The sequence below is a fragment of the Suricata suricatta genome, chromosome X, assembly GCF_006229205.1.
Source record: "Suricata suricatta isolate VVHF042 chromosome X, meerkat_22Aug2017_6uvM2_HiC, whole genome shotgun sequence".
Taxonomy (NCBI): domain Eukaryota; kingdom Metazoa; phylum Chordata; class Mammalia; order Carnivora; family Herpestidae; genus Suricata; species Suricata suricatta.
In genome coordinates, this window is record NC_043717.1 from 91553651 (window position 1) to 91581370 (window position 27720).

General features: G+C 48.1%; 1 protein-coding gene across 1 annotated transcript; it reads left to right on the forward strand.

Annotated features, from left to right (window-relative positions):
- On the forward strand, positions 1–27188 carry XPNPEP2 (X-prolyl aminopeptidase 2). The gene is made up of 21 exons (XM_029930929.1): positions 1–204; positions 2801–2877; positions 4539–4649; positions 5793–5856; positions 6790–6894; positions 7149–7235; positions 8131–8277; positions 11169–11270; positions 11932–12013; positions 12288–12483; positions 13263–13352; positions 14631–14740; positions 15493–15570; positions 16676–16747; positions 18743–18803; positions 20003–20072; positions 20584–20688; positions 21143–21202; positions 21698–21774; positions 24310–24399; positions 25019–27188. Exons 1-21 carry the CDS (start codon positions 156–158, stop codon positions 25211–25213), a joined length of 2028 nt encoding a protein of 675 aa, XP_029786789.1. The 5' UTR covers positions 1–155; the 3' UTR covers positions 25214–27188.
- Positions 27189–27720: the final 532 nt, after the last annotated feature.

Genomic DNA, 27720 nt, shown 5'->3' on the forward strand with positions numbered 1-27720 from the left:
CTCACCATCCACCAGCTGGACGCCTCCTTCCCATCGCCAGACCCCCGCCCTGGCTGCTCCCGCCCTCGAAAGGCCTGGAGGAAGAGGCCAGGGAAACAGCCCTGACCATTCTGCCCTGTCCCTCCATCCACTCAGCACCGGCATCTGGAGACCCCATGGCCCAGGCGCACTGGGGCTGCTGCCCCTGGCTTGTCTTCCTCTGTGGTATGTGCATCCTGGTCCCTCCCTCCCATGCTGGGAGGGCAGGTCCAGCTGGAGAGCAGCTCTGGCCTCTCCCCTCTGGGCTCAGAAAGGGTTGGAGTAAGGGCTGGGGCCTGGGTTGTCTCTTTCTCTCTTGGTCCTCCTCTCTGTCTTGAGAAAGAGGAACCCCAGGGCCAGTCCCCAGAGACTCAGGTCAAGTCTGGCTTGACACCTTTCCATTTCCACCTGTTAAAGAAAAAATGATTCTGGCATTTGTTAAAAGAGTGAGGAAGACTTCCTTCAAAACTATTGCAATAGGGGAGAAAGAGAGGGCTTAACTCTGAATACAGCAAAGATGGCTGAAGTCTTATAACCAATGACAGAGTGATGGGTGCAGTGGATGGAAAATTACTAAGAGGAGCCATCAAGGGCAGGGGAATTCTTGCTAAGCCAGCTTCATAGGATTCTTCCTGAAGGCAGGCCTGGGTGAACAGATGAGGAATTTGATCAGAGAGCAAAGGTGATCAGATATTCAAGGTGGAAGGTTGTCTCTAAATTGACTTAGCAAGATTTTTATTGAAGACTGGGTGACTCAGGCCCAGCAAGGAACAGATGGACACGGAAGGCCAAAGTCAAATTCTAGTGAGGAAGAGGCTCGGAGGAGCCTAACTAAAGTTTGGTCTTTGTCACTCCCATGATGCTCTATTTGTCCTCTTTGGTTACAACTAGATGCCCACCTCAATGCCCTCCACACCCACTCCACTCCTAGCCTTAGGGAGGCCTCATTCCCTTTGCTCTCTGTCAGCAGAACCCCACTCATTCAGTTAGCACCCAATTCCTGAGCACCTCCCCAATGTCAGGCCCTGTGTCAGGGAGTACAGAGCCTGCCCCTGGGAGCCACAGCCTTGGCCTTAGAGAACAGCAATCTGGGTGTCGACACAAACATAGGCGGGCTGAGTCCTGCTTATTATGTTAGCATCTTAGCATCACCATTTTGCCAAAGATTTCCTACAGAAATGGGGGTTCATTTTCTTAGATCAACAGTATGGGTTGCATCTCCCCCTTGAATTTATGAGACCCACAGAGCCAGGCAGGACATTTATGGTGTTATCTGCCAGCCACACTCTTATCTGTAACTCTGCCCACTCAGAATGTAAAAATATAGTTCCTCCCCATCCCCAGGCCCCCATTACCCTCTGAGGAGATCCCTCCTAAGGCAGGGGATGGAGAAAAGGACTATCAGAGACCATTGGACTCTCAGGGCTGGATACAGCCTGCAGGACTTAGCCCAGTGTCTGACATACAGTAGATACTTAGGAAATGTTTGCTCAGTGCATACTGGGTGACTCCTTGGGTCAGACCAAATTTGGGGTGAAGCCCAAATTAGATACTAAGTCTCCATATACTCTGTCCTTTCTGTGGCACCGCCCTTCTATGGTTTACTTTTTGTACTCAGATGGCCCCGGTTCAAATCCCTGCTCTAGCACTGGGTCACTGTGGCAATATTTGGGCAAGTTACCAAAACTATCTGGGCCTCAGCTTCCTTATCTATAGAAAATAGATGGTAATACCCACATCACAGGCTTGTTTCAAGTATAGAATGAGATACTATAAATTACTGAGCTTGGGATTCTCTCTCCCTCTGCCCCTCTCCCCCACTCAAACACTCTCTCTCTCCCACTCAAAAATATATTCTTTCTCTTTCCCTCTCCCTCTACTCCTCCCCATCTCTCTCTCTCTCTCTCTCTCTCTCTCTCTCTCTCTCTCTCTCTCTCTCTCTTTCTCTCTCTCTCTCTCTCTCTTTCTCTCCCTATCAAAAAAAAAATGAGCCTGGAATGAGAGCCAGAGATTTGGGTTGTAAGAAATGGTACAAATGGGCCTTGAATGTAAGTAAACTCCATATAGGTGCCTGGGTAGCTCAGTCAGTGAAACATCTGACTCTTGATAACAGCTCAGATCACGATCTCGATGTAGTGTATTTGAGCTCCCAGTTGGGCTCTGGGCTGAGCACAGAGCCTGCTTGGGATTCTCTCTCTCCTTCTCTTTCTGCCCCTCACCCTGCTCATGTGAGCATGTGTGCAGGCACGTGCTCGCTCTCTCTCTCTCTCTCTCTCAAAATATATAAACATTAAAAAAAGAATGCTAAGTAAACCCTATATATATATATATATATATATATATATATATATATATATATAAATTTATAGAAAGGTAAAATGAATGTGGGGTGATTATTTAGCGAGACCCTCTAGAGCATTTCAAAGAAAATTTGATTACAAAAATTTAATTTACATATAACTTTTCCAGTTCGGTAAACCCTGAAATGTCCCAATTAAATTAGAAGGGAAAAGTTGATTTAATGAGCACTAAAACTTAGCAAATGACAACCACTTGTCAATGAAACAGGTTCCTTTGATTATGACCCAGAGTCCCATTCAATTCAGCCTAATTTCCTTCCTATGAAATGTGATTATTTTTACCGTAGAGTTGGACAGCACTGCTTGTTTCAAAGGATGGAGGCCCAGTGGGGACAGGCAGCAGGATTGGGGAAACATGTCCCTGTGCTCTCTAGGAGCTAACTGGTCTCCAAGTGACCCTGGATTTATCTCCTGGTTTCTAGCTTTGGTTGCCTGGAGCCACGCAAAATCAGTGGACCTGACAGCAGAGGATGTTAGAAATTGCTTAACTAGCCCTCCGGTAAGGCCCCGCCTCAGCCCTGCCCCACAGCTCCCATCTTCTCCCCACCCTCCATTGGCTCTGTGGCTAGGCTTTCCCTCTACCTGCTTTTCTCCTGACTTCTGGACTCTTGGGCTTTGGTTTCTGATTAACAACCCTCAGGGCGGGCAGCACATTCTCAGGTGTCTGACATGCATGCCCCATCCCTCCCTCCCATCCATTCCCACAGCAGGTTATCTACCTCTGTCTGGGTTTGGGCAGCCCCACTAGAGGGAAGGAGGAGGGGCGGGAAGGAGGGTGAGGGGCTCCAGCTAGCCTTGGCTGAGGCTGGGCAGAGGCAAGGAGGAGAATGAGAGGGAAAACAAACAAATATTGTAAAGGAACAGTGCAAAGGGAGGCACAGAAGAGAAGAAGGAGGAAAACAGAGGGCGAGAAAGACAACGGAAGGGGAGAGGGAGGCCTAGGGTGTGACTACAGGCAAAGGCATAGCATATTGGAGCTGAAAGGCCTCAGCTTCCTAGCTGGAGACAAGAAGATTCTTTCCACAACCAGAGTAAGGCGTAAGACTTTCTTCAGGTAGGGGGAGGCCAGAGGTGAAAACTGGTGGCCTGCTAGCAGTTCACTAAGCCTCGGGGCCAATGGGGTACATCTGCTTCCAATGTCAACTTTATGAGACCACTGGGGCAGTCAGGTGGGTGAGCAAACCACATTGCTTTTATATTAAAACAGACATAGATATATCACTAAGTAGAAGAGAAAACAAAACAAAAACCCAACACTCTTTATTTTATATTTTAAGTTTATTTGTTTTGAGAAAGAGAGAGACAGAGAGCGAGTGCACACATGTGCCGGGGAGAGACAAAGAGAGAGGGAGAAGGAGAGAATCCCAAGCAGGCTCTGCGCTGTCAGCACAGAGCCCAATGCAAGGCTGGATCTCACAAACCATGAGATCATGACCTCGGCCAAAATCAAGAGTCAGCACCCTGACCACACTCTTTATTTTAAAGATAAAACAGCCTTTAAAGAAATGGCTTAGAGGAGATCTTTCTGGACAATATCTCAAACTGCTAGGGGTACTCATTCACTCTCTTTTGCCATTTGGGACCAGTGAGAGGAAACCTGAAAAAGTCCCCAAGGTAAGATTGCCTGATGAAATACAGGATGCCCATTTACATCTGAATTTCAAATAATGAATAATGTCTTAGTATAATTATGCCCCAAATAGTGTATGGGACATACTAATATTAAAACATATGTTGCTTATCTGAAATTCACATGTGAATGGATAGGCATCCTGTATTTTTATTTGCTAAATTGGCAATTCTGCTGCCAAGGTATCCAAAGACAGATCGTCCTTCTAGCCTAGCCCAGTGCCAGGGCTCAGATCCCTGAAGTTCTCATCTATGCCCCCACCCAAGACTCAGGTCCCATTATTGTCACAAGGAGTTTATCTCCAAGTTTTTCAACACCCCCATTTCCTCTCAGCCCAGGCACCTTATTCTAGACTCACCCATAACATCAGCTGCCACCCCTATCTTCTCCAGGCTGGCCCAGCCTGGCCACACCCGCCACCTGCCAAAGGGGGGGCTAGTGGCTCCTCTGGATGCTGGGGCCCAGGCATCATTTTCTCTAAGCAATGTATGTCTCTGTGTGCATCTTGGTGTCTTCCTGTCACGTGTCAGTACCTTCCAGTTACTGTGGTCAATACCACAGCACGGCTCGCAGCCCTCCGCCAGCAGATGCGCTCCAAGAATCTTTCTGCCTACATCATCCCTGAAACGGATGCCCACATGGTAAGGGACAGCTCCTCCCCCACTCTTGCCCTCTGCTATCCTGGGTCAACCACCAATAAGAACAGGGTACAAACAGGAGGCTTTTAAGGCTCAGAAGATGAGGGCAGAGAAATGATTCAAAAGGCAAAGGGAAGGAAGTAGAAGGCTTGGATATGTGAGTTTCAGGGTAGCTGAGAGAATCTATTCTTCTACACAGGAGAGAAAGCATTGCCAAATCCCCTTGCCTTCAGACAATGAAACTATAAACAAGTTCAGAATCAATTTTGATCAATTCCTAGATGGCAGATCCAGAATGAATGGTTAGGGCACTCTGGCCCTAAGGGATTAGAGCATGGGCTAGGAATTGCACCAGAAGAATTCTAAGCTCCCTTCCAGCCCAGTCTTTCCCATAACTTGGTGGCTGGAGCGTTGGAATAATCTAGAGTCTCAGACTACACAAGTTTGGGGTATAGGCTGGGGGAAGGGAGCAGACAGGAAACAGGATGGTCTGAACAAAAACTGCTTTTCCCAAAGCAGCGCCCCTGCCAACCCATCCCACCCTTTCCCCACCACCGGCTCCACCTCCATCCCATCCACCTTTCAAGCACTAGCCTGTTTGGAAAAGAATGCATTTTCAGTGTTAATAAGATTGCTTGAACTGGTTTTCCCATCTTGGTTAAGTGTCTCAGCTTCCCTGAGCCTCAGTTTCCTCTTCTGCAAAATGGAAATAATGAAATCTGTCTCCAAGGATTATGATGATCAAAATACAATTATGTATAAAGCCCTCTGCAGAAGTTATTCATGATATACCTAGTGTACTGTACTAGACTGGGAAGGGTGTGGCGACCCCTGTAGCGGAGAACCCAGAAGAACCAGAAGACATGATGCCAGACAGCACAGAATTTGCATTCTGACCAGGGAGACAAGAACAGGCCAGTGCTGGACTATGGGATTGAGACTTCCAGAGATACAGTTATCCAAAGGAAGGGAAGATGCTGAGATCTGGGGGAGTGATAGAGGATTTCCTGGAAAGGCACCCAGTGTGCCTGGGCTTGTAGGACTGGTTGAATCTGACCAGACAGAAAGAACTGGGATGTGGTTGGGGGCCTTCCATGGGGTCTGACTCCACAAAGAAAGCTAACAACAATGTTGTTGATTTCCTAGAGCGAGTACATCGGCACACGTGACAAGAGGCGTGCATGGATAACAGGCTTTACAGGGTCTGCAGGTGACAGCCATTACCCAGCCCTTATCGCTTCTGTTGGTTGACCCAGAGGTAGTCACAGAGGCTCTAATATGGCCAGTTCTCAGAAGTAGGGACCCCAAGACCTAATGTTCAGTGGCCCTGTCTCCCCTCTACCACTCTGAAACAGGTCACCAGGGCATACATCTCATAGTCCACCAGTCACACTTCTCATGAGGCAGACGGCAGGAGGATTTCTTCCAGTGCTTGCTGCCAGGCATAGGTTGGCACACCCTGGGCTCCATTTGTGGAACAGCTGCCACTTCCACATCTAGCCACTAGGGGCCCGCTGATTCCCTTCACACATGACTCACATGGGGACAAAGCTTTACTTAGTGGGTCCTTCTCGGACATCACCTCACATGGCCAAATGAGAAGCAAACATAAAGGCACTTTATGGGATCCCAGTTTCTGAAGGGGCCTCCCACTCTGATCCTGGCCCCCTGAATGAAATCCACACTTCCTCTGCTGATCCTTAAACATTCCTCTCTTGAGCTTCAAGCTTCCTTGCCTTACCCATCTTGCCAAAGACACTGGGTTTGGCTTCTCTGTCTGTCCTCAGCTAAGCCCCTGGCTTAGTGTCCCTATCAGCCACTGAGTCTTGATACTAACTACCACACCATCTTTCCTGAGAGTACCTACATGCAGCATTGACTCTTTCGGAAGGCCAGAAGCAGACCCCGCTTGTCCCTCTTTAGGTGAGGCCCTCAACACAGAGCAGAGATGCCTGATCCAGGCTGGCTTCCCCCAGTGCTCTCCCTAATATCTCCTGCCTCACTTCCTTGAAATGGAGGAGGGAAGTTCTTTCTGGAGACCCCTTTGACATTCTTGGAGCCAGCACTGTATTGCCCATTCACTAACTAAGGCCACCATCCTAACCTTCATCATCAACTCCAAATTTATCTGTTCTGCCCCCAGGAACTGCAGTGGTGACCATGGGGAAAGCAGGTCTCTGGACCGACAGTCGCTACTGGACCCAGGCTGAGAGGCAGATGGACTGCAACTGGGAGCTACATAAAGAAGGTAAAAGGCTCGCATAGACTTATCCCCCAAGCTCTAAAATCTGGACTAGGTTCAAGAAGGTACAGGTAAGAGAATGCATAAAAGGCCATACTAGACTTCTATGGGAAACTTGGGATATCTGAAGCTGTCCCTCACCTTTGAAGCGGACATCAAGGAGAACAGACCTGGCAGGACTGTCACAGACAGAAGCCTGACTGGAGTGCCTGGGGCTGTCCCTGGAGGTGACACTCCATTCTTTTCTGTCTTCCCCTCAGTTGATACAACTTCCATAGTCATCTGGCTCCTCGCTGAGGTTCCTGCTGGAGGGAGTGTGGGCTTCGACCCCTTTCTCTTCTCCATCGGTATGTTCTTCCCTCATTCCTGCATTTTTTTCACAGCAACAAGGGTGTCTCAGTCCCTATGGGATGTAAAGAAGTGTACCTTTGTAGGAGGGACAGGATGACTCTAAAGACAGTGTCTCAAGTTATAGTTGGAGAATATTTTGCAACAAAGGTTTACTCATGGGTTGTGTAATGCAAATATATTTAAAAGAATGAATGCAGGTTTTTTTTTAAGTCATGAGTACAGAGACTCAGTGAATCATTAAGATATCTAGCAGATCTAGTGGACAAATATGCCAGGATGTTCTTGAACTCAGAACCATCCTCTGTGCTCTGGAGCTCTACCAACTAGAATCACCTGGCAGCCCTCTTCTGAAAGGCAGCTTGGAAGGGTCAAAGAAGTTCATTGGGCTTCTGAGCAAAGAAGCATACTTCCTTTCCCCCAGAATCACAGGTCCCTGAGCTCTGGGAGCCCAGCCAGCTGGCCAGCCTTCCCCCAAGAGTGGGGTCTTCACAAGTATGTACCAAAAGGCTCCACCTTCAGAACTGGCTTCTTTTCCAGCCTTTCCAATGGCGGAAGATCACCATTTTTCTGGGCTGTGGCACTGAAGCTCATTTATAATGGATAGTACCAAGAAGAGGGCCCCATAGTCATTGGTCCTTAAAAAGATAAGCTTAGCCAGTTGGGCGTGGGCAGGGTTAGGGTGGGTCCAGGGCCATTAGGCTTTGGAAGCAGAACAAGGAGGCTGAGAGGACATTCTCTCAGAGAACCAGACTGCTTAGACCTGCTCTGGAAAGCTGGAGCTTCAGGAGTGGAGTGGGAGGCAGAGCAGATAAGGACTAACTTTGCCTGAGTCACAATTTTCCCTGAGGTGTGAACAGGCAGGGGACAAGTGACTGCTTTTGGTTTCTGCAGGTTCCTGGGAGAGTTATGACATGGCCCTCACAAAATCTAACATAAAACTGAAGTCCATCACACCCAACCTTGTGGACCAGGCATGGGGGTCAGAGAAGCCTCTGGTTCTGAGCCAGCCCATTTATGCCCTGCAGGAGGCATTCACAGGTAATTATCTAAGCCCCTTCTCCTTCCCAACTTAAAGCAACACAGGTCCCTGCTGCTGCTCTTTTGACTGAAAATTTTGTCCTAGGAATTACCAGAGCAATGGTTCTTGAACCTTTGTATGTGCCTGAATTGCCTGGCACGATTAGTTAAAAAAAAGATGTCATCTCAAAGAGTCTGAATAAAAAGGTCCTCAGAGCATATTTAGAAAACACTGGAATAAAGTGTTAGGACTTGAAGACAGAGGGAGAAGGAAGGGAAGAAACAAGGGGGTCAGAGCAAGATGGGAAAAAAAGAACCCCACCCCTTTGAAGAGAGAAAAAACATGATATGAGTTGCTTGTTTGGTAGTGGAGATGGGTTTGTACTGATTCATTCAAACCATGACTTCTGGCCCTCCTGTAATAAGATGACTGCGGTCAGGTGGACCCGGCTGACAAAGGAAGCATATAACTAAGTTCAGGATCAATCCATGACACAACTTAGGGTTCAAGTTTTGGCCGGACCACAAAGGAAAGTTGACTGACCTCCCAAATTCTAACATCAATCATTTTCACCTTGACCTCATTGATACCATCTAAATACATCATAAAAGAACAGCATGCTCTACGATTCTGGTAAGTAGTAACTAAAATCCTGACCACAACCAGGCTATTGATTATGAATCACTGTCTTGGCCACCACCACCTCTTACCTTGCCAGGAATTCTGAACAAGCTAATAGACTTGGATTCCTAGCAATATTGGGCAATCTGAGAGGCCCCTTCCAACACACAGGTCCATGCACATTTCTTGCTTGAAAAGGAGTCAAAAGAGCAGGAGGGAAATTTCAAAATAGCAAGAATGATGAAACAGCTAAAACTGCCCAATTTTCTTTATCCATTCTGATATAACTTGCAGAATCATTCTGGATCTCACAAAAGCTTTTAAAGAACCTTGCTATCCAAGACTGTACCATCATAAATAATACTCATCCTATTCAGATAAAGAAGGGAGCAGTTATGTCAGGAAGGGGAGGGAATGAAGGAGAGAACCCTTCCAAGGGACTGAGGGAGAATTCACATGGGTTTTGTCACTTCCCACAAATGACAGGATGCTGAGCCTTCATAGGCTTCTCGTCTTCAAAGGAAAGCCATCCGGAGCCAGAACTGGGCCTGGCAGCCCAAGAACAGAGTTCTTGAGTCACTAAGCTTACAGAGACAAGACAGACTTTCTCCCCAGTAACTGATAAGCTTTAAAGGGGGGCAAAGGGCAAAGAGAAGAACAGGGAATATTACTTCAAAGATACCTGTAAGCATCAGACAATTTAAATTTTCCTGCATTTGTTCTCACAAAAATGTATCACATTCATGAACCTGGATAAGATAATTCTAAGGGAAATAAGCCAGAGTAGGCCCCATATTGTATGGTTCAATTTGTATGAAATGTCCAGTATAGGCAATTCCATGGAGGCAGAAAGCTGACTGATGGTTCCCAGCGGCTGAGGGGAGAAGGGAATGGGGAATGACTGCCTAATGGCTACAGGGTTTTCTTTTGGGATGATAAAAATGTTCTGGAATTAGATAGTGGTAGTTGCACAATCCTGTGAATGTTCTTAAAACCACTGAATTGTGTACTTTAAAATGGTCAAAATGATACATTTTGTGGTATGTGTATTTTACCACAATAAAATAAAATAATCCTTAAAGAGTATAATACCCAAAGCTTTGGTTTTTGTTAAATAGTTTTGCCTGTTTGCATAAGGTTTTTTTTAATGACATTAAGTTCCTTATGTTAATCTCTGAGTGCAACTACGACTCTTAATGTTCATGACCTTATGCCAGCAAAATCTGAGCCACACCTCGGGACAGACCCTTCATGTGCATTACAGAGACTAGGAATAAAAAATGAAAACTGAAGTCCTAGAACCAGGATACAAGCATCCTAGAAAGGACAGCTCTGTGACACAGAGTTTAAGGACAAGTCTGGGAACTGACAGAGTTAGCAAAATAGTCCAGTGTCCTTATGGATTAGGAGGGTGGGCCATGTAGTCAAAAAGACCTGAATGGAAATCTTTGCTCCACCCTTTGCTACCTATGAAAACTTAGACAAGTCACCTCCCTGAAACCTCAACATCCTTATCTGTAAAATGGGTCAAATAAGGATGAAAACAATGTTCAAGGACCCATGTCTTATTAGGCACCAGCTTACTTCAGAGTAGAGGCTTGATCATGACCTTTGTCCCTTTGCCTTTCAGCCAAGGCTGCTCTCTTGATCTCTGTTCTGCATGATTACTTATGGGTCAGAAAGTTACACCAGACTTACTATAAAATCAAGATACCATTCTACATGCATTACAAATATTAATTCATTTGATGCCCAAAACAACCCTATTGATGTTGATACTACTATGATAATCCATCCTCATTTTACACATATGCAAAATAAGACACAGAAGGGTTAAGTAACTATTCTAAGGTCGCACAACTAGTAATGGCAGGACCAGAACTTGAAATCAGTAGGTTCAGAGCGTCCATGTCCTTAATAACTACAGAAGTGAGACTTTGTTTGAACAAACTGTTCTATTGTTTTTAAAGAAATGGGAAGAGGCACGTGAGTGGCTCAGTCAATTGAGCATCTGACTTCAGCTCAGGTCATGATCTCAATCTCATGGTTCATGAGTTCAAGCCCCACATTGGATTCTCTGCTGTCAGTGCAGAGCCTGCTTTGGATCCTGTCTCCCTCTCCTTCTACCCCTCCCCTGCTCACTCACTCTCTCTTTTTCTCTCAAAAATAAATAAACATTACAAAAAAAAAAAAGAAATGGCAAGAGATTGCCTTAAGGGAGCCCTCTCAGGAACAAAGTGCCAAAGGGAAAACATGTCACTTATGCTTTCTTTGGGTCCTTTGCTTCAAGGAAGCACCTGGCAGGAGAAAGTATCTGACATCCGCAGCCAGATGCAGAAGCACCCCAAGGCCCCAACTGCCATCCTTCTATCGGCACTTGATGAGACAGCCTGTGAGTATGGACTTATGGACACGGATGGGTGCCTCGGTCCCCCCAACCTCCAAGTCTCCTGGACCTGCAAACCAGGACTCCTCCCCACGTCACTCTATCATCACAGGTTCCGAGAGCTCCATGGCCATGGCCTGTGAGAACTAAGAAGGCAAGGGGGCAGGAGGTCATGTCTGCTTAATAAGAAAACCAGGAGGCCCAGAGCAAACTGGAGGTAGCTCACAGGCCATCAAAAGGAGGGTCTGAGCACAGTGGCAAAGGCTGTCCCATGAAGGGAAAGGGGTCTGGCTAACACCTGCCTGTTGGCCTGGCCGCCAACCCAGGGGCATTCAGACTCCCTCCCAGCTTTGGCACCTAGTATAGCCCTATTCTGTCCCAGCATGGTACAGGGCTTCTTACCTGACCCCAGCTCTGGGCTTCAGATATTCTGGTAACCCACTGGAACTATGCTGGTTGCTGGCAAGGCATCTTCATTTTTCAGGGAGAAAAGGGGGGGTCCATTGCTCTCATCAGCACCTCAAAGCCCCCCTCCCTGCAAAGTCGAGAAACCTTCAGCAAACCTGCTGGGAATCTTTGGGGCCTAAAGCAAATAGTGGGACAAAGGTGTGTAAGTCCTTGCCTTGGGCAGATCAGCCTCAAAGAGGCCTGTCAATTCTCTTCCCAGGGCTCTTCAACCTTCGTGGCAGTGACATCCCTTATAACCCATTCTTCTACTCCTACACACTGCTTACGGACTCCTTTATCAGGTATGGCTTGCTCTCCAGGACTTCCTCCAACATCCACCCCTTGCTGCCCCACCACTTTCCTGGCCCTGATACACAGCCTTCCCGGGAATCTGCTGTCTCCCCCCACAGGATCCTCTGGGAAGCCTCCAGTGGGCTTTTCCTGACCCCTTGACCTCTGTTCCCACCTACTCCAAATATGGTCTGCTTGGATTTTTGCTGGAGTTCCTCTGACCTCCAGGAAGTACATCAACCTTAGAGACCTTCAGGGCCCTCCTTGTCTTCCCTCCCCATCCAGCTTATTTGTAAACAAGAGTTGCTTAAACTCTGAGACCCTGCAGTACCTCAACTCTGGCTGCACGGGCTCCATGTGTGTGCAAGTTGAAGATTACAGCCAAGTCCATCACAACGTCCAGGCCTACGCCTCAGGAAATGTGAAGATCTGGATTGGGACTAGCTATACTACATATGGGCTCTATGAAGTGATACCTGAGGTAGGTTGGCCACGCCCCAGCCTGGGACGGGCATCATCCCTGCCCCTGCTCTAGCTCTGATAAGTCTCAACCTAAAGTGGGGCCACAGCCCCTTGGCCATTCAGGCAATTAGTCAGTCCCCTTCTAGGCCTCCCTGGGAGGAGATGGAAAAAAGAGGGAGCAGATAACTGTTCATGGAGAGTTCAGAGATTGTCAAGAAGACTAAAGATGGAACAGCCTGGTAGAGCAGAGGCTTTGAAGTGCCCAAACCTGAGGTTGGGTCTTGGTTCTGCCCTGAACTGGCTGTGAAATGACCTTGGACAAGTGATTTAGCCAGTCTGAACCTCTGTTTCCTCACCTATAAAATGGCAATAGGAGTCCTGACCTCAGAGGACTTGCTCTGAAGAGATTTAGAGGAGATGGTCCATGTAAAGCCCAGTGCCTGGCACACAGCAGTCACTCACTCGGTAAATGATAGCTGTTACGATATGATACATGCAAGAAACTCACGTTGCTAGATTAGTCCATTGGCAGGGTGGAGGGACGCTAGGGTCCGATCCATCCCAGAGCACTGGTGGGATCCAGAGGCAAGTAGAGAGGGAGAGACAGAGGGAAGGAAGGTTAAACTGGACAGAGAAGATGGGGAAAGACCCACATAGCCAGAAAGCACAGAAAGGAAAGGTCATTGCCATTATAGGGAAGAGCAAATCTCCCCTCAGCTGGGCTTTCCTACCAATCCTTTTCAAACACCACTGTGCCCTGGAGATGCTCCTAGACCTCATCCTCTCTGTCCATAACAGGAGAAACTCATAGAAGACACCTACTCCCCAGTGATGGTGACCAAGGCAGTGAAAAATAGCAAGGAGCAGGCCCTCCTCAAAGCCAGCCACGTAAGTCACAGGCAGACTAGCCTTTTGGGAACTCCTGGTCTGATGAATCAGAAAGGATTGAAGGAAAGTTCAAGGAAGAAAAAGTTCAAGGAAACAAAGGAGTGAACACCAAACTCCTGGGCACCCACCTGGGCTTCATCCCCTTATGCCTGATCTGGTACAGTGGTTTAGGGCCTGGGCCCTAGAGCTGGGGTGTCTGAATTCAAATCCCAACTCCTCTACCTACCTCTTAGCTGGGTGATTTTGGGCAAGTTGCTGCACCTCTCTAGGCCTCAGTTACATCATCTTCAAAATGAGTATCATAACAGTAATCTACAGCATAGGGTTGTTCTGAGGAGTAAATAGATAAACATATATGCCATACAATGTATAATATGTATAAAATATGTAAGTAATCTATTATTAATATGCAAATTATAATATATAAGTAATATAATATATAATCATACATCCATGTGTGTACATACATACATTTACATGCATAGACTATGTGTATACATATGAATATAAATACTTATACAAATAAAAATATAAAATATATACTTATATAAATAAATATATAAGTACATAAATTATATAAATATGTAATTATATATTATAGGCATATATGCATATACACATAATTATATAATGAAACAAACATAATTATATTGAATAATTATATATGTATATGTATATTTTTTTTTCTTTGATCACTGTCTGGCACATGCCAAGTGTTAAGTAAGTGTTAGCTGGTCTGATTTCCTCACCCTGACAAGAGAATGGCTTGCTCTTTTGGATATTACTGTTCAAATTAGAAGAAACGCCTCATTTTACAAAACTTTCTTATAGATCATTTTAAACGTAGATAGAAGTAGAGAAAATAGCATAGCATAATGATCCCCACGCACCACGTCTCTGCCGCAGCCCTCTTCAGCTCCTGGCATTTGGTCTACTACTCCAAGTTCATTGCCTACGCCCCCACCCTCCCCCACCCTCCACTGCTGGCTGGTTTTAAAGCAAATCTCAGATATCATAGTGTCTCCTATCAACACCTTAGTATCTCTAAAAGAGAACACTTCAGGAAGCATCTCTAAAAGATAAGAACTCTTTTTAAAACATAACCACACTGTAATCACATATAAACTTTAACATGAATCCCTTAAGATCATCAAACAGTCAGTGAAACCCTCGAGTTTTCAAAGCTCAACTCCAGGAGCAGCCGCCTGATCCTCTTGATCCCAGAGCCCTGACTGCGATCCTGCCGCAGCAGCCCGCTCCTCTGCTTGCCCGCTGCAGGTGCGGGACGCCGTGGCTGTGATCCGCTACTTGGTGTGGCTGGAGAAGAACGTGCCCCAAGGCACGGTGGATGAGTTCTCCGGGGCGGAGCTGCTCAACAAGTTCCGAGGGTGAAGAACCACTGCCGACATTTTGACCAACTCTCTTTAAGGGTGGGGGTGGGAGCAGGGGGGAGCACCTGGTCTCTTCACTTCAGCGGGAAGGAAGACCCTCTTTGTATTTGGGGGCCTCTCTGGAACAAGGAGTAGCAGGTTTGGGGGGTGGTCGGAGAGCTGGGCAGGGAGGGTTGGATTGCAGTGCCCAGAATCACTGAAAGCGGAACACCTTGATGGGCCAAAACCCATCAGTGCCCCCTGGTGTCTGCTTCAGGCACAGACTCTGTCTCCCTGGGGAAGGCTGGCTCAGGCCAGGTGGGGGCTCCTGGGCCGCTTGAAAATATCAATTTGGGCAATGAAGTTCCCTGAGGGCACGCATGGCCCAGGCCATAAGCATACTGTAGGTTTGAGGTGCAGGATGCTGCTCTGGGGCTGGGGAACCTTTCAGACACAAGGAGGTAGGTTTCTTCACTCTTGCTTTACCATGCACTCACTGTGGGACAATGGGCCTTGATTTCCACATCTGTACAATGGGAAAGGAGGGAGACGAATTGATGTCTACAGTCTCTCCTTCTCTGACCTTGAATGCTCTATAACCGACAGACTGGAGCCTGGGAAGATGGCACCAGGAGGCGGGGCTGGGAGAGCCAAATGGGGTCTGGCTGAGGTAGAGGGAGCTATAACCTTCATTTGCCCTGATTAGATATGTTGGGTCCAGTCTAGACCCTGAGCCCATCCACTGACCATTCCTGCCATGTACTTTCCAGAGAGGAACAGTTCTCCTCTGGACCCAGTTTTGAAACCATCTCTGCTAGTGGCCTGAATGCCGCCTTGGCCCACTACAGGTACTTCAGGAGAAGCAATTTTCCAGGGCCCTGGAGGGGTGGGATCCTGGGGTATATGCAGGGGGAGGGAGTGTGGAGGAAGGAATGCTCTGAGGCCCGGGACCCACATTTAAGGCTTGAGACCCGTTAGCTCTGTGGAGGCTGTGGATGGGCAGTGGAGTTCAGTCAGGGATTGGGAGTCTTCTTGGAATTAAAAGGCTTGAGCAGTTTTCCCCACAAAAGGCTGAGAGTTTGTGAACACACAGAGCTGAGGGATCTGGAAGGGAGGCGGGGCTGCTGCTGGATGTTTTTCCTTGGCTTCCTGTGAGTTATTTTTATTAGCTAATTCTTAAAGCTCTCAAGTACATGGGGAGAAAGCCCAGTTCACCGAGCCTGAACCAACTAAGGAGAGGCCAGAGGTAGTCTAACCAGATGTTTGGCTCCAGAGAAAACAAACAGCTGCAGGGCTGCCTGATAGAATTTGGGGGCCCAAGCCCACCAGAATGCCTCGGCCTGGCATGGGCACAGCAGGAGATCAGATGTCCTCCCTTGACCAACCTGGCCTGTCCGTCCTAGGGTTCCCTCCCCTGGAGTCTCCCAAGCCCGCAGCTGCCTTGGCCCAGCCCCTTCTCCCGTCTAGAGAGTAGCAGGGTAGGAACTCCTTGGCCCTACCCACTCTGGCTCTCTAGCCCCACCCTCCAGGACCCTCCCTTCCTATTCCCTGGCTTCTCAGGGGCCACAGAAAGTTAAGAGAGAGAGAGAGCACTACACTGAGCATCTGGGGCCAGGCCAAGCTCCTCCCCAGCTTTACTGCACGGCCTCCTGCAAGCTCCTGGGCTGCTGCAGGCCTGTTTCTCCTTATATAGAAGAAGATGGCTGCACTTGTTGCCCTCTGAGCTCTCCAGGCTCCTGCATTCTGGGTTGCTTCCTCTCCCCTTCCTGGGGATCAGGGCTTTGCTTGGTGAGGTATAAGACAAGCAGATGTGCACTGAGTACACTAGCAGCATCAACTGAGTACTCTTCCAGGGCCCTTTGGGAAATAAGGGGTGAGGGGGTTCCTGTGCTTCCACTCAGAAGTGGAAGCATGGTTAAGCAACTCCTTTCTTAGTCGCTCTCCCCTTCCTAGTCCGACCAAGGAGCTGCACCGCAAGCTATCGTCAGATGAGATGTACCTGCTGGATTCTGGGGGGCAATACTGGTATGTACTCCCCATCCTGCCCAGCCAAAGCTTTCCCTTCCTGGGTGTGGATCCTTTGTATGAGAAACGAAAGCCCTGGATTGAATGATCCTGAGCACCATTCCCATTTTCACACTTGGGGATCCTTGCATGGTAGAAAACACACAGAAGCCAAGACATTGGGGCTGCCCATGCAGCACCTCTGGAAGAATCGGAAACATCTCTCTTTGCTCAAGTAAAATGTTTTTTAAGCCTGCATATTATTACACAGTCTGAACAGCCATGCTTAGCAGCCCTGCCTGGCAGCACAAACACTGCGCCCATATTCTCACCTACTCACGCACACGCCAGCAGCATGCATCCTCCTCAGCCCCCCTCCCCACACTGCACAGATGAGGTGACCATGCCAGGTTGGGAGTAGGGGCAAGATCAGGCCTCCACAAGCCGCAGGTAGGTGAGGAGAGAAGCAACCTCAGAGGATGCCCAGAGCACAGTTGAAACAGGGCACACCTATCAGCATGGGTATGTCGGTGAGTAGATATGCGTGAGTGCTCTTCAGAGGGCGTACACAACCATGGGCAGGGTTATGTAGCAGGACACTCTCTCCCCTCCCTCGCTCCAAGACTCCACAATCTGCGTACCACCTGTGTGCTCTCATTGAAATTAGTATATAACCACAGAGTGACTGGTACCCCTTTAGATGTGTTACCGTTGTACAGTGCACAATCTGAACACCCATACATGAGAGCCATGCAGAATTCACTAACTAACCCCAGTCTTTCCGAATTTGTGACCAATCATTCACACAGGAGTTGAGACGAGATAAGCCAGTAGATGTTTCCCTTCTTATCTTATCCAGGAAGCAAGTGGACTGTAGAAAACCTCGGGCAGGGTTGGCTCGGGGTGGGCAGGAAGGGGTGTGCTGAACTGATGGAAAAGCAAGGAGTTGTTTCAACCAGTTTCCCATTCTCTATCCTGTGGAAATGGTGAATGTGCCGATGGCAAAGGCCCTTTGCTTGTTCTTAGTGCAGCTCTGGGAGCTAACCCAAGAGCTTAGCCTAGCAGCCTTCGCTCATCACCAGTCTGACGTTGGATGACTGTGTACTTGAAATGGTCAGTGGGCAAAGAGGAAGTGAATTTGTGGGGCGTTGCTGGATTGGGGCATGCTCAGAGCAGGGTGAGGCCGGGGACATGGTCACCTCACTTCCTCTTCTCCTCTTCTCAAGAAGTCTGCCACACCCTGTGACCTGCTCCTGAGGAGGAATCCCCAGGGCCCTGGGACCATGTCTCCCCTCCCCCTACCCAGTGGCGACCACAGGGGCCATCTGGGGGAACAGCTGTTGCTGTGGTTGGGAGTCAGACTTTTTGGCTTCTGGCTTCAGCTTCCTGGGACTCTGAGCAAACCCATGGGTGAGATCCATGTTTACAAGGAGAAAGCTGTGTAGAGAGTCAACGCTTGCTCGAGGTCTGGCTTTACTGAAGTTCAGAAAGGGAGATGGCTCATGGCGTCAATTGTCTTATCTGGGAAATGAGGACAATGAGGTGCCCCCTGCTACCCTTCCCAGGGAGCTGCAAAAGTGTTCTAGAAATGGTAAACAGCTATGTGAATGTGTAAGAGTATGATGATCTCTTTGAACCTCAGTTTCTCCACCTGTAAAAATGGGATAGTCCCCTCCCTCCTGCCTCCCTGAAAGCCTGGTAGAAAATTTGCTTGTAAAGCTAGACTGACCCAAGAAACTCAGATTTGTAAAACAGCCAAAATAGATGGGATGGGGGTGGAGTATGTATGTGGAGGATCAGAAATGTCAGACAACATAGTGATTTTGAACTTAATAGCTTTGCCGAGTCTCTTTATGCACAGATGCTAAAGATGGGAAATTGACAATGGCATCTATGTTCTCCCTTTAGCCCTAACCCACTTCACCCCCACCCTACTCTTACCAGTCAAACCCCAGTGGGAAGCACATACACGAAGCACATGGCCAAGCTGTATATGCTGATTGCCTTTCTCCACAGGGATGGAACGACAGATATCACCAGAACAGTCCACTGGGGCACACCCTCTGCTTTCCAAAAGGTAAGCATTGGACCCAGAATGCCCCTACCCACCTTTACCCAAGGAACACCCAAGTAATCACTCCAGCCAGCAAGAGCCCTTCATTTTTCAGAGGCTAAAGCTGAGGCCCAGAGAGGTTAAGTAGTTTGCCCAAGGTCACACAGCAAGTTAGAACCAGAAGACCCAGTGCTCCTGGCTACTTCCCCAGAGATATTTCAGGCTACTGACAAGGCCTCAGTGGTCGCTTATCATCATCCAATTTCAGTGAATCAGCGAACAAATATTTATTTAGTGCTGTCTGTGTGCCTAGTCCCGTGCTCAGTAGAAAGGAGGAAAAAAGGGCGTTCCAGGCAGGGAGAAATAGCATGAGCAGTCTCAGAGGCAGAGGTGGAAAGGAGCTGGAATTTTTCAGAAAGCAGTGAGGGCTGGCCCACCTGGAGCAGAGACTGGGACGTCATCTATGTATACCGGGGGCCTCTGGGGGGGTAGGGAACAGGGGGCCACATTCACGTGTTCAGCAAGCAAACTGTGGCTCAGCTGTGGTGCTGGAAATAAAAAACAAACAAAAGCTGGCCGGGCTTCAAGGAGCTCGGGTTTAGTGGGTTGAGTACACTGCCCCGGGCTGTCGTGCACAAGATGACAAACCTGTGTGCTTTCGTGCCTGCGTGTGTGTGCATGTGTGTGTGTGCCACAAGGAATGAACAGAAGAGGTTGCTGTCAGCCCACTTCTCTGCCTTTATCTGCAAGGTAAACAGCCCAACTGAGCAAGGCTGACCTGCCGGATTATGAGGCCCCAACCTAACCCAAGGCCTGAAGGAAACTCAAGGATGATCATAATAGTAATAAGGGCACTGATCTGTGTTAGAACATTCACTGTTTGAAGCACCTCATGTGCATGAGTTGACCTACTCTTCCCAACAGCCTTACGAGCTAGTACTGTGATCATTCCATTACAAATGAGGAAACTGAGGCACAGGATAGTTAAAGTAGCTTGCCCCAGGTCTCAGACTTTGTGAGTGGCCAAGTCAAAATTCTAGCCCAGGGAGTTTGCCTCCTAACCCCATACTGTCAGGCCTCAGCCCACCACCATCTATAAGAGTCCCTGTGGACCAGTTTAAAGGAACCACATGGACCAAGTTCTAGCTTTCAACAGGTTCCTCCTCAGAAACTCCCAGGATCCTCCTCTTACTCACCATGTTACCTCTCCCTCTCCCCATCAGGAAGCATATACCCGTGTGTTGATAGGAAATATTGATCTGTCCAGACTCATCTTTCCTGCTAATACATCAGGTGGGTTTTGGAAACCAGGTGGGACCCAGAGCCTCAGTCCCTGATTTTGCTGGACCCAGACTGCTACCCTGAAAGGCTAGTGCTGCAGGGATTATATTACCATCCCACCCATTGTATTGAGAAAATCCAGCCCAGAGAGTGAAAGCAGCTTGCCCAAGGCCACACAGAGGATTACTGGGAGAGCCAAACCTTGCACCCAGGCCTCCTGCCTCCTAATCTAATACTATACCTCAGTGGGGAGGGAGAGGCTGCTGCGGGCTGTAGCAGTCATGGGAGGATTTCTAGAAGAAGCGGGTGTCTTGGTGGATGGGGAGAAATTATAGTAGAGGTATCAGTCTAGGTAATGTAGGTATAATATAGGATGTGCTGAAAACAGTGCATGCCAACCTGCCTCTCAGGAACCACTCTCCACAGGTACTATCTTGGTAGTTGGCTCTGGGACAAAGAAGTAGGAAGGGGCAAAGCAGACAGTTGGGGTCTGGCTGACTGACGGGGGCCATCTCTCTTCCAGGGCGAATGATGGAGATATTTGCCCGCAGAGCCTTATGGGATGTTGGGCTCAATTATGGTCACGGGACGGGCCATGGCATTGGCAACTTCCTTTGTGTGCATGAGTGTAAGTGTGTCTTCAACACTCCCCTGGGTTCCCCTCCTCTTGTGAAGGAGATAGAACATTGCACTGGTACGGAAATGACCGAGACCCATAGAGATGCAGTGACCCACCCAAGATTAACCAGCTGGTAGGAGGTGATGTTCCACAGGTAGCTGAGAAATCCTGACAACTGGCCACTCTTCCTGCCTGCTTGGCATCCAGGAGGGCCTCAGAGAAAGGAGTGGCAGGTCAAGGCCTAGCAGCTGGCTGGCGTAGACACTGGAGGAATAAAAAACAGAGCCAAAGTGGTTTCTGTGCCAGCCCCAGATAGACAAATGATGTGGTGGACAAGTGCTGCTGGAGAAGGCCCAGCTTCCCCGGTTAGTTCCCCCAGTTACCTGCTCTTCCCCAGAGCCTGCTAGTTTCTGAGCTGGAGAGTATGAGAAAATTGACAACATGCCTGAATCTCCTTTTCCAGGGCCAGTGGGATTCCAGTACAGCAACATTCCCATGGCCAAGGGCATGTTCACCTCCATTGGTATGGCTCTTGGGCTCTTCACCCCCTCCCCACCCCAAGATTAGCCCAGGACTATAGTTGAGGGAGTGTCAGCCTTCAGGAAGCATGCCAGGCACAGACTTACTGGGCCCCACCACTCACAGCCCCAAGTGGATTGTCATACCCCAATCCTAAATCGCTTCAGCTCATAGCCTCACTTTGCCCTTGGGAGTCAGTTCCTGGCTGTACATCCAAACTCTGGAGTCTCCAGTCAAAAGCTGGGGTAACAGGACAGTAGCACACAAGGAGATGGGGGTGCCTCCAGGATCCAAGTGAGCTCTTAAGTCTTCCCTGCTGGGCTACAAAGCCTGGCAGGTTGCCTCTGTGTGGTCAGAGAGCATCTACCGAGTGGTGGGTTTGCCCGAGCTGGGAGTCAGCCAGACAGCTGAGCCCTCCCATCACTCCTCAACTGGGACAGGAAACACGGGTTTGGGTCTTCCTCCTGCTTAATACCATCAGCATCTCTGCATCTCCTAGAACCTGGGTACTATCAGGATGGAGAATTCGGGATCCGTCTTGAAGATGTGGCCGTTGTGGTAGAAGCGAAGACCAAGGTAAAGTGCTGCTGAGGTGGGCTAGAGCTGTGGATGACACAGCAGTGACTTTGGGCTGCATGGGGGTATAAGGAAGCTCAAAGGAGAAGGGCATTTAATAGGTGGGCATGAATTTAATTGGGGTTTTCCTGGACTCTAGAAAAACTCCATAACTCAGAGTTTCTCCTACCTATCTGCACAATAGAATATCCACATTATCAGAGGAGCTTTTTAATGCCCAGGTCCCACTCTAGACCCAATGAAGCATGTCCCTGCCCTAAATCATTGGTCCTCAATGCACAAAATAATGGCCAGAGGAGCTTGTTAAACATGAAGATTTTCTATAATAGCAGCCAACAGGATAAAATACCTACATATAAACTTAAAAAGACTTATATGGAGAAAATCTCTACTGAAGGACATAAAAAAGATTTAAGTAAATGGTGCTCTCTGGAAAGAAGCCTCAATGTTATGGAGATGTCCTTTCTCTCTAAATTAATCTATAAATTTAAGACAAACACAATTTCAATGCTAACTGGATGCTCTTGTGACTTCACAAAATGATAGTAAAGTTTATTTGTAAAAATAAACATGCAAAAATAGCTAAGTAGCTATGTATAGCTAAGTTGGGAAAATTCTGAAAAAGAAGAGCCATAGGGAAACTAGCTTTTTCAGATATTAGCACAGACTCTGACACTGCTGTAACTAAAACAGTATGGCACTAGAAGTGAGAGAGACAGATGTAACAATAAAACAGAACAGTCAGTCTAGAAATACACCCTCTAATTTCTATAAACAAAATGGGAATTTAATTTATAATAAAGCTGGTGTTTCAAAACAGTAAAGACCAGAGATATTTAATAAATGGGAAGGGGGAATAAATGGCTAATCATTTTGGGAGCTTATTAAAGGGAAGAACCTTACTGTTACACCCAAATAAAATTCTGACTGGATCAAGATTTAAAGGTAAAACCATAAAAGATCTGGGAGAAAATTTATATAAATTCATTTATAATCCCAGGGTGGAAATGGGCCTTTCTATGCAAGACCTGGAAACTGTGAAGGATAAGATTGACAAATTAAATTTAAAACTGTCTATGTGGAAACAAGACCATAAAGAAAGCCAAAAGACGCATGACAAAGAGAGCACGTACAGCAGAGAAAGGATGCGTTTCCTTCTTTCACCATGAACTTTTTAGAAATCAATAAGACAAAAATGGTGGGGGGACAATCAAAGGACATGAAGTGGCAACTCACTAAGATCAACATAAATGCTCCATATACATGAAAAGATGCTCAATTTTATTCTTAAAGAAATACAAATCAAAACAACAATAGAATACCGTGTTTCACCTGTCTGATTGGCAAAAACGAGAGATTTTGTTGATACTCAGTCCTGGTGACTATATGAGGAAACGGGCCATCTCACATACTGCTGGAGGAAATACAAATTGATACAATCATTCTGGAGGACAGCTTGACAATATATATCAAAACTTCTATTTAAAATGACTATCCCTTTTGTCTCAGCAATCCCTCTGCCAAATATGTATCTTCTGGATATACTCCCAAAATATCACCAAGCCGTATTATATACTGATGTTGATTGTAGTACATTTACTATGGTCATAGTGTAAAAGAAGTGGAAACAGCCTAAATATCCATTACTGATTATGTAAATCATCATCTGCATACTATGGACCCTTACGCAGCCCTCAAAAAAGAATGAGGTAGATATCTTTGTGCTAATATGCAGTGCTCTCTTACACTTACTATCAAGAGGGTGGTGAGAAGGTGCATAAAAGCAAGTGGTAGGATCCATTTTGTGTGGATTAAAATAAACACACACATACATACATACATACTGTATATGTCTTAAATGTTTTCAGGAAGGAAACTGGGCAGGGAAGAGACTTTCAATTTTTATTGTGTATCCTTTTGTAGTTTGAATTTTCTAAATGCATGCATGTAAAGGATCTCTGGGAAATGAGAATTATGGACTAGTTTTTCTCCTTTATATTCATCTCTATGGGTAGCTCCATTGATAGATACAGAGATGTGGCTAGATAGAGATAGAAATATATAGAGATGTAGATTGCATGGATAGATATTAAAACCTAATAACTTATCGTAAAATTATTTAAATGTAGGTTCCCAGTCTTGTGCTAGAGATCCACACTCCAGTGGTCTGGGTGGGGGTAGACTCTGGAATCTACATATTTAACAAGCCCCCTCAGTGATGTAGATGCACACCGTTTGAGAAATACAGACATAAGTCTAAATTTTAGGAATCCAGAGGGAGTGCTCACTTCGGCAGCACATATACTAAATTGGAATCCAGAAGGATGGAGCAAAGGTGAGATGCTAAGTAATAGATTGGGGTTTGGGGTTGGCCAAGGGGACTGTAGAAGGTTCAGGCCTATCTTAAGTCTCAGACTTGACAAGGGCCAGTTCCTTGTGCCCATGGCTTGAGTGGAGCATTCCCTCCCTCCCTTCAGCCTAGCATCTTCTTCTCACTCATTCTCCTGCTTTCCCACCTTCCCTGTGGCATCCCAGTACCCCGGGTCCTACCTGACCTTTGAAGTGGTATCCTTGGTGCCCTATGACCGGAACCTCATTGACGTCAGCCTGCTGTCTCCGGAGCACGTGAGTGATCCTCAGCACTTCCATGTTTTGGCCCGTGAACCACTGACTGCCTTATTCCCAACCCTTGGCCTCTCTCACCTTTTCTCCCTCTACCCCAAGACCCCCTGCCACTTCCCCTTACCTGGGAAGGTCCACACTGTTGGCATTTGTAGGCACACCTTGGGGCATCCCTTCCCTTCTCACCAGAGACCCCAAAGCTTCCAGAGCTCTCTGGTCAGACCAACCTACCCAACCCCAGGGAGTGAACTCCTGGGGAGTCTGAGACTGAGTCTCTGGACTCTGCCATCTGAAGTCCTAGAATAATCCTCAGTCCCTTCTTCGGTAAAATGGGGATAATTATGCTTACCTTACTTTCATTCCTGAGCCTGAAAACCACTCCCATCTGCCACCCACCCACTGAAAGTCACTATGACACGAAACAGCCACTGTGTGGAACTGCCTCTAAAAAGCCCGAGAGAACGCCTGTGGCCTGAGGGTGGCTGGAGACCTGTGGGGAACCTAACAGTACCTGGGCTGAGGTGGGCAGCTGCAGTACCACAGCAGGGGGCTGAATGGCACCGAGGCCTCACCTCTTGGCAGCCCGGCCTGGAGAGGCCCTCATCCCTCCTTCCCTTTGCAGCTCCAGTACCTGAACCACTATTACCAGACCATCCGCGAGAAGGTGGGCCCAGAGCTCAAGCAGCGGCAGCTGCTGGAGGAGTTCGAGTGGCTGCAGCAGCACACGGAGCCCCTGTCAGCAAAGGCCCCACATACCGCCCCCTTGGCCTCTCTGTTGGCTGTCTCCTCTCTGGCCATCCTCCAGGGCAGTGTCTAGAGGCTCAGACTTCCTGGCCAACCCTCTAGCTCAGCTCCTATCACCCCGCACCTATCATGCCCTAGGAGCCCCTGCCGGCCCCTTGCCACTACCCTCAGCCTCCTTCTCCAAGATGAAGTCCCATGGACACAGTGCTTCTTGGCCCCAGGCAGACCCCCTCAGGCTTGTACACCTCACCCTGGACTCCCAACTCCTAGCCCTGGGATAGGAGGGCTAGCTAGTCCCTTTCCCCCTGTGAGCCCAGTAGGCCTAACCTATCTACAACTTGGCAGAGCCTCTTACCACTGCCCCCCCTCAAAGACCACTATAAGGGAGAACCCTACGCCTTGGGAGGTCCATGGCCCTGGGAGAGCCCCACTCTATTGCCACCTGCTACATATAGCCAGGGCTGTTCCCACATCCACTGGCTCCTGACTTGTGGGTCTTTCCACACCCTCGAAGCTTCTTCTGACCTGTCCCTGGCCCACCAGTTCCCTCCTGGCTGCAGTGCACAGGCTGAAGGAACCAGGGCAGCGTCAAGGCTCCCTGCTGTGACTGTACAAGGAGAGGAAAGTAGGGTGGCTGAGTGTTCTGGTTACACACTGCAACCAGGAAAGCTAGCCAGAAAGGGGCCACATGTCCCAACCTGCCCCACATGTGAGCCCAATACTTCTAAACCTTGGGTGGGTTCCGTGCCATTAGACAGGATAGAAAGTTAAGCCATAGGAAAGTTAAGCCATGGGGTAGGAGGGCATGTGGGGAGCATTCTGGAATATGACCTTACTCAAAGTTGGGAACAACCTGAGCAGCAGTGCCCAATCACTATCCCAGACTTTCCAGCATATGGGTAGCCTTATTCCCTTTCCAAAATGCAGCCACAGGGACAATGCTGTTAAATCCCCCAGCATCCTTGGATGGTCTTTAACCTGTGTGGGCTGGTTTAACCTGTTTGACTCTGGTTTTCCCATTTTACAGATAGGAAAACTAAGCTCCAGACAGGTGGGACCTCTCCAAGGACACACAGTGTGTGGCTTGGACTTGGTGGGCCGGAATGCACCAACAGTCCAGCTGTTTTGCCCTTTGGCACCAGTGGAAAATCCCTTACCATACCTCCAACCCCTTCCAAGCTCACTGAGCCTGCTGTTGGGGGCAGGGCGGAGGGGAGGGAGGCAGAGTTTTCTTTGGTCAGACCTGCCGTTAGCCACCTGGGCTCACATCCTGCTTGATACTTAAAACAGCATGGCAACGAAGCCTGCCTTTGGTTTTGCATTGTGTCTTCTGTGTTGCTGGGGACTGCTGTTACCTGTGGCTTTTGTGGTGGGGGGGAAGGGGAGGGAGTGAGATGGGGGTAGGGACTTGAGGCTCCCAGAAGCTCGACTGGGGAGCACACATGCTTGAGAATGTGCATGTGAGCATGCGTGCATGTACGTGTGTGAATATTCACATATTTGCATGCATGTCACGCCCAGCCAACCACCTCCTGTGCTAAAGGTCAGGTACCCTTTTGGAGAGGATGGAAGGGAGCCCTAAGCTGTGGGACTTGTCAAATGTAGTCCAGGAAAATTGGAAGCAGCCCCTTTGCTCAGCAGAGCACAGTCAGGGGGAGGAGAGAACCAATTTTCTGGGGCAAAGTGCTGGGTAAAGGCACCAGGCAGAGTCCCCCTACCTGTGACCACCAGCCCTAGCTTGCTAACTGTGATCGTTTCCACCACTGATGCTTGCATCTAAAGGCCACAGGTCTGAGCCGATCTCACTGAGAGCCTATAGCACCCAACAATGGGCCTCTATCTGCTGAGTCATTTACTCTTTCACCTGGTCACCCCACAAAAACAGCTTACTAATAATAATATTAAAGTGATCACTACTATCATCATCCTGATCCTCATCAATACTACCATGCCCTGAGTGTTTAGTATGTATGAGGCACTGTGCTTTAAACATTGTTTTATTTTATTGTGGTAAGAACAGTAAACATGAGATCTACCCTCTTAATAAATTTTCAGGTGTACATTATTGCATTTTCCCACTTAATCTCCACAACCTCTGTGAAGGTAACTTTTATTATTCTCATCTTTCAAGTGAAGGAAATGAGTGAGGCTTATAGAAATTAACCAACTTGCTCAAGGTCACTCCTCAAGGAAATGAAAAAAGCAGGATTCAAACCAGTCAGATGACTCCAGAACTCACTCTCTCAGAAAAGGGCAGGTGGTATGGGGCTCACCATTTTAAGGATGAGAAAACCGAGGCTCAGCCAAGATCACACAGCTTCTGCGTTGGGACTGAGACCTAACTGTTGTTCTCCACACCATCCTGCTTCCCCAGGGCCTGTCCACCCAGACCTTTCCTCCTGATCCCTGACATTTGCTCCTGGAGTTCTGGCAGGCCGGAGGCAGCAGGGGGGTGGGGGAGCCTCTCAACCCAAGGTCGCTCACATGTTCCCCTTTCATCCCTTCAGTATAAGACCCAGGGCTCTGCCTCATCTCTTCCCTTAACTGCCCCTTCCAATCCACCACCATGGGGTTGACAGC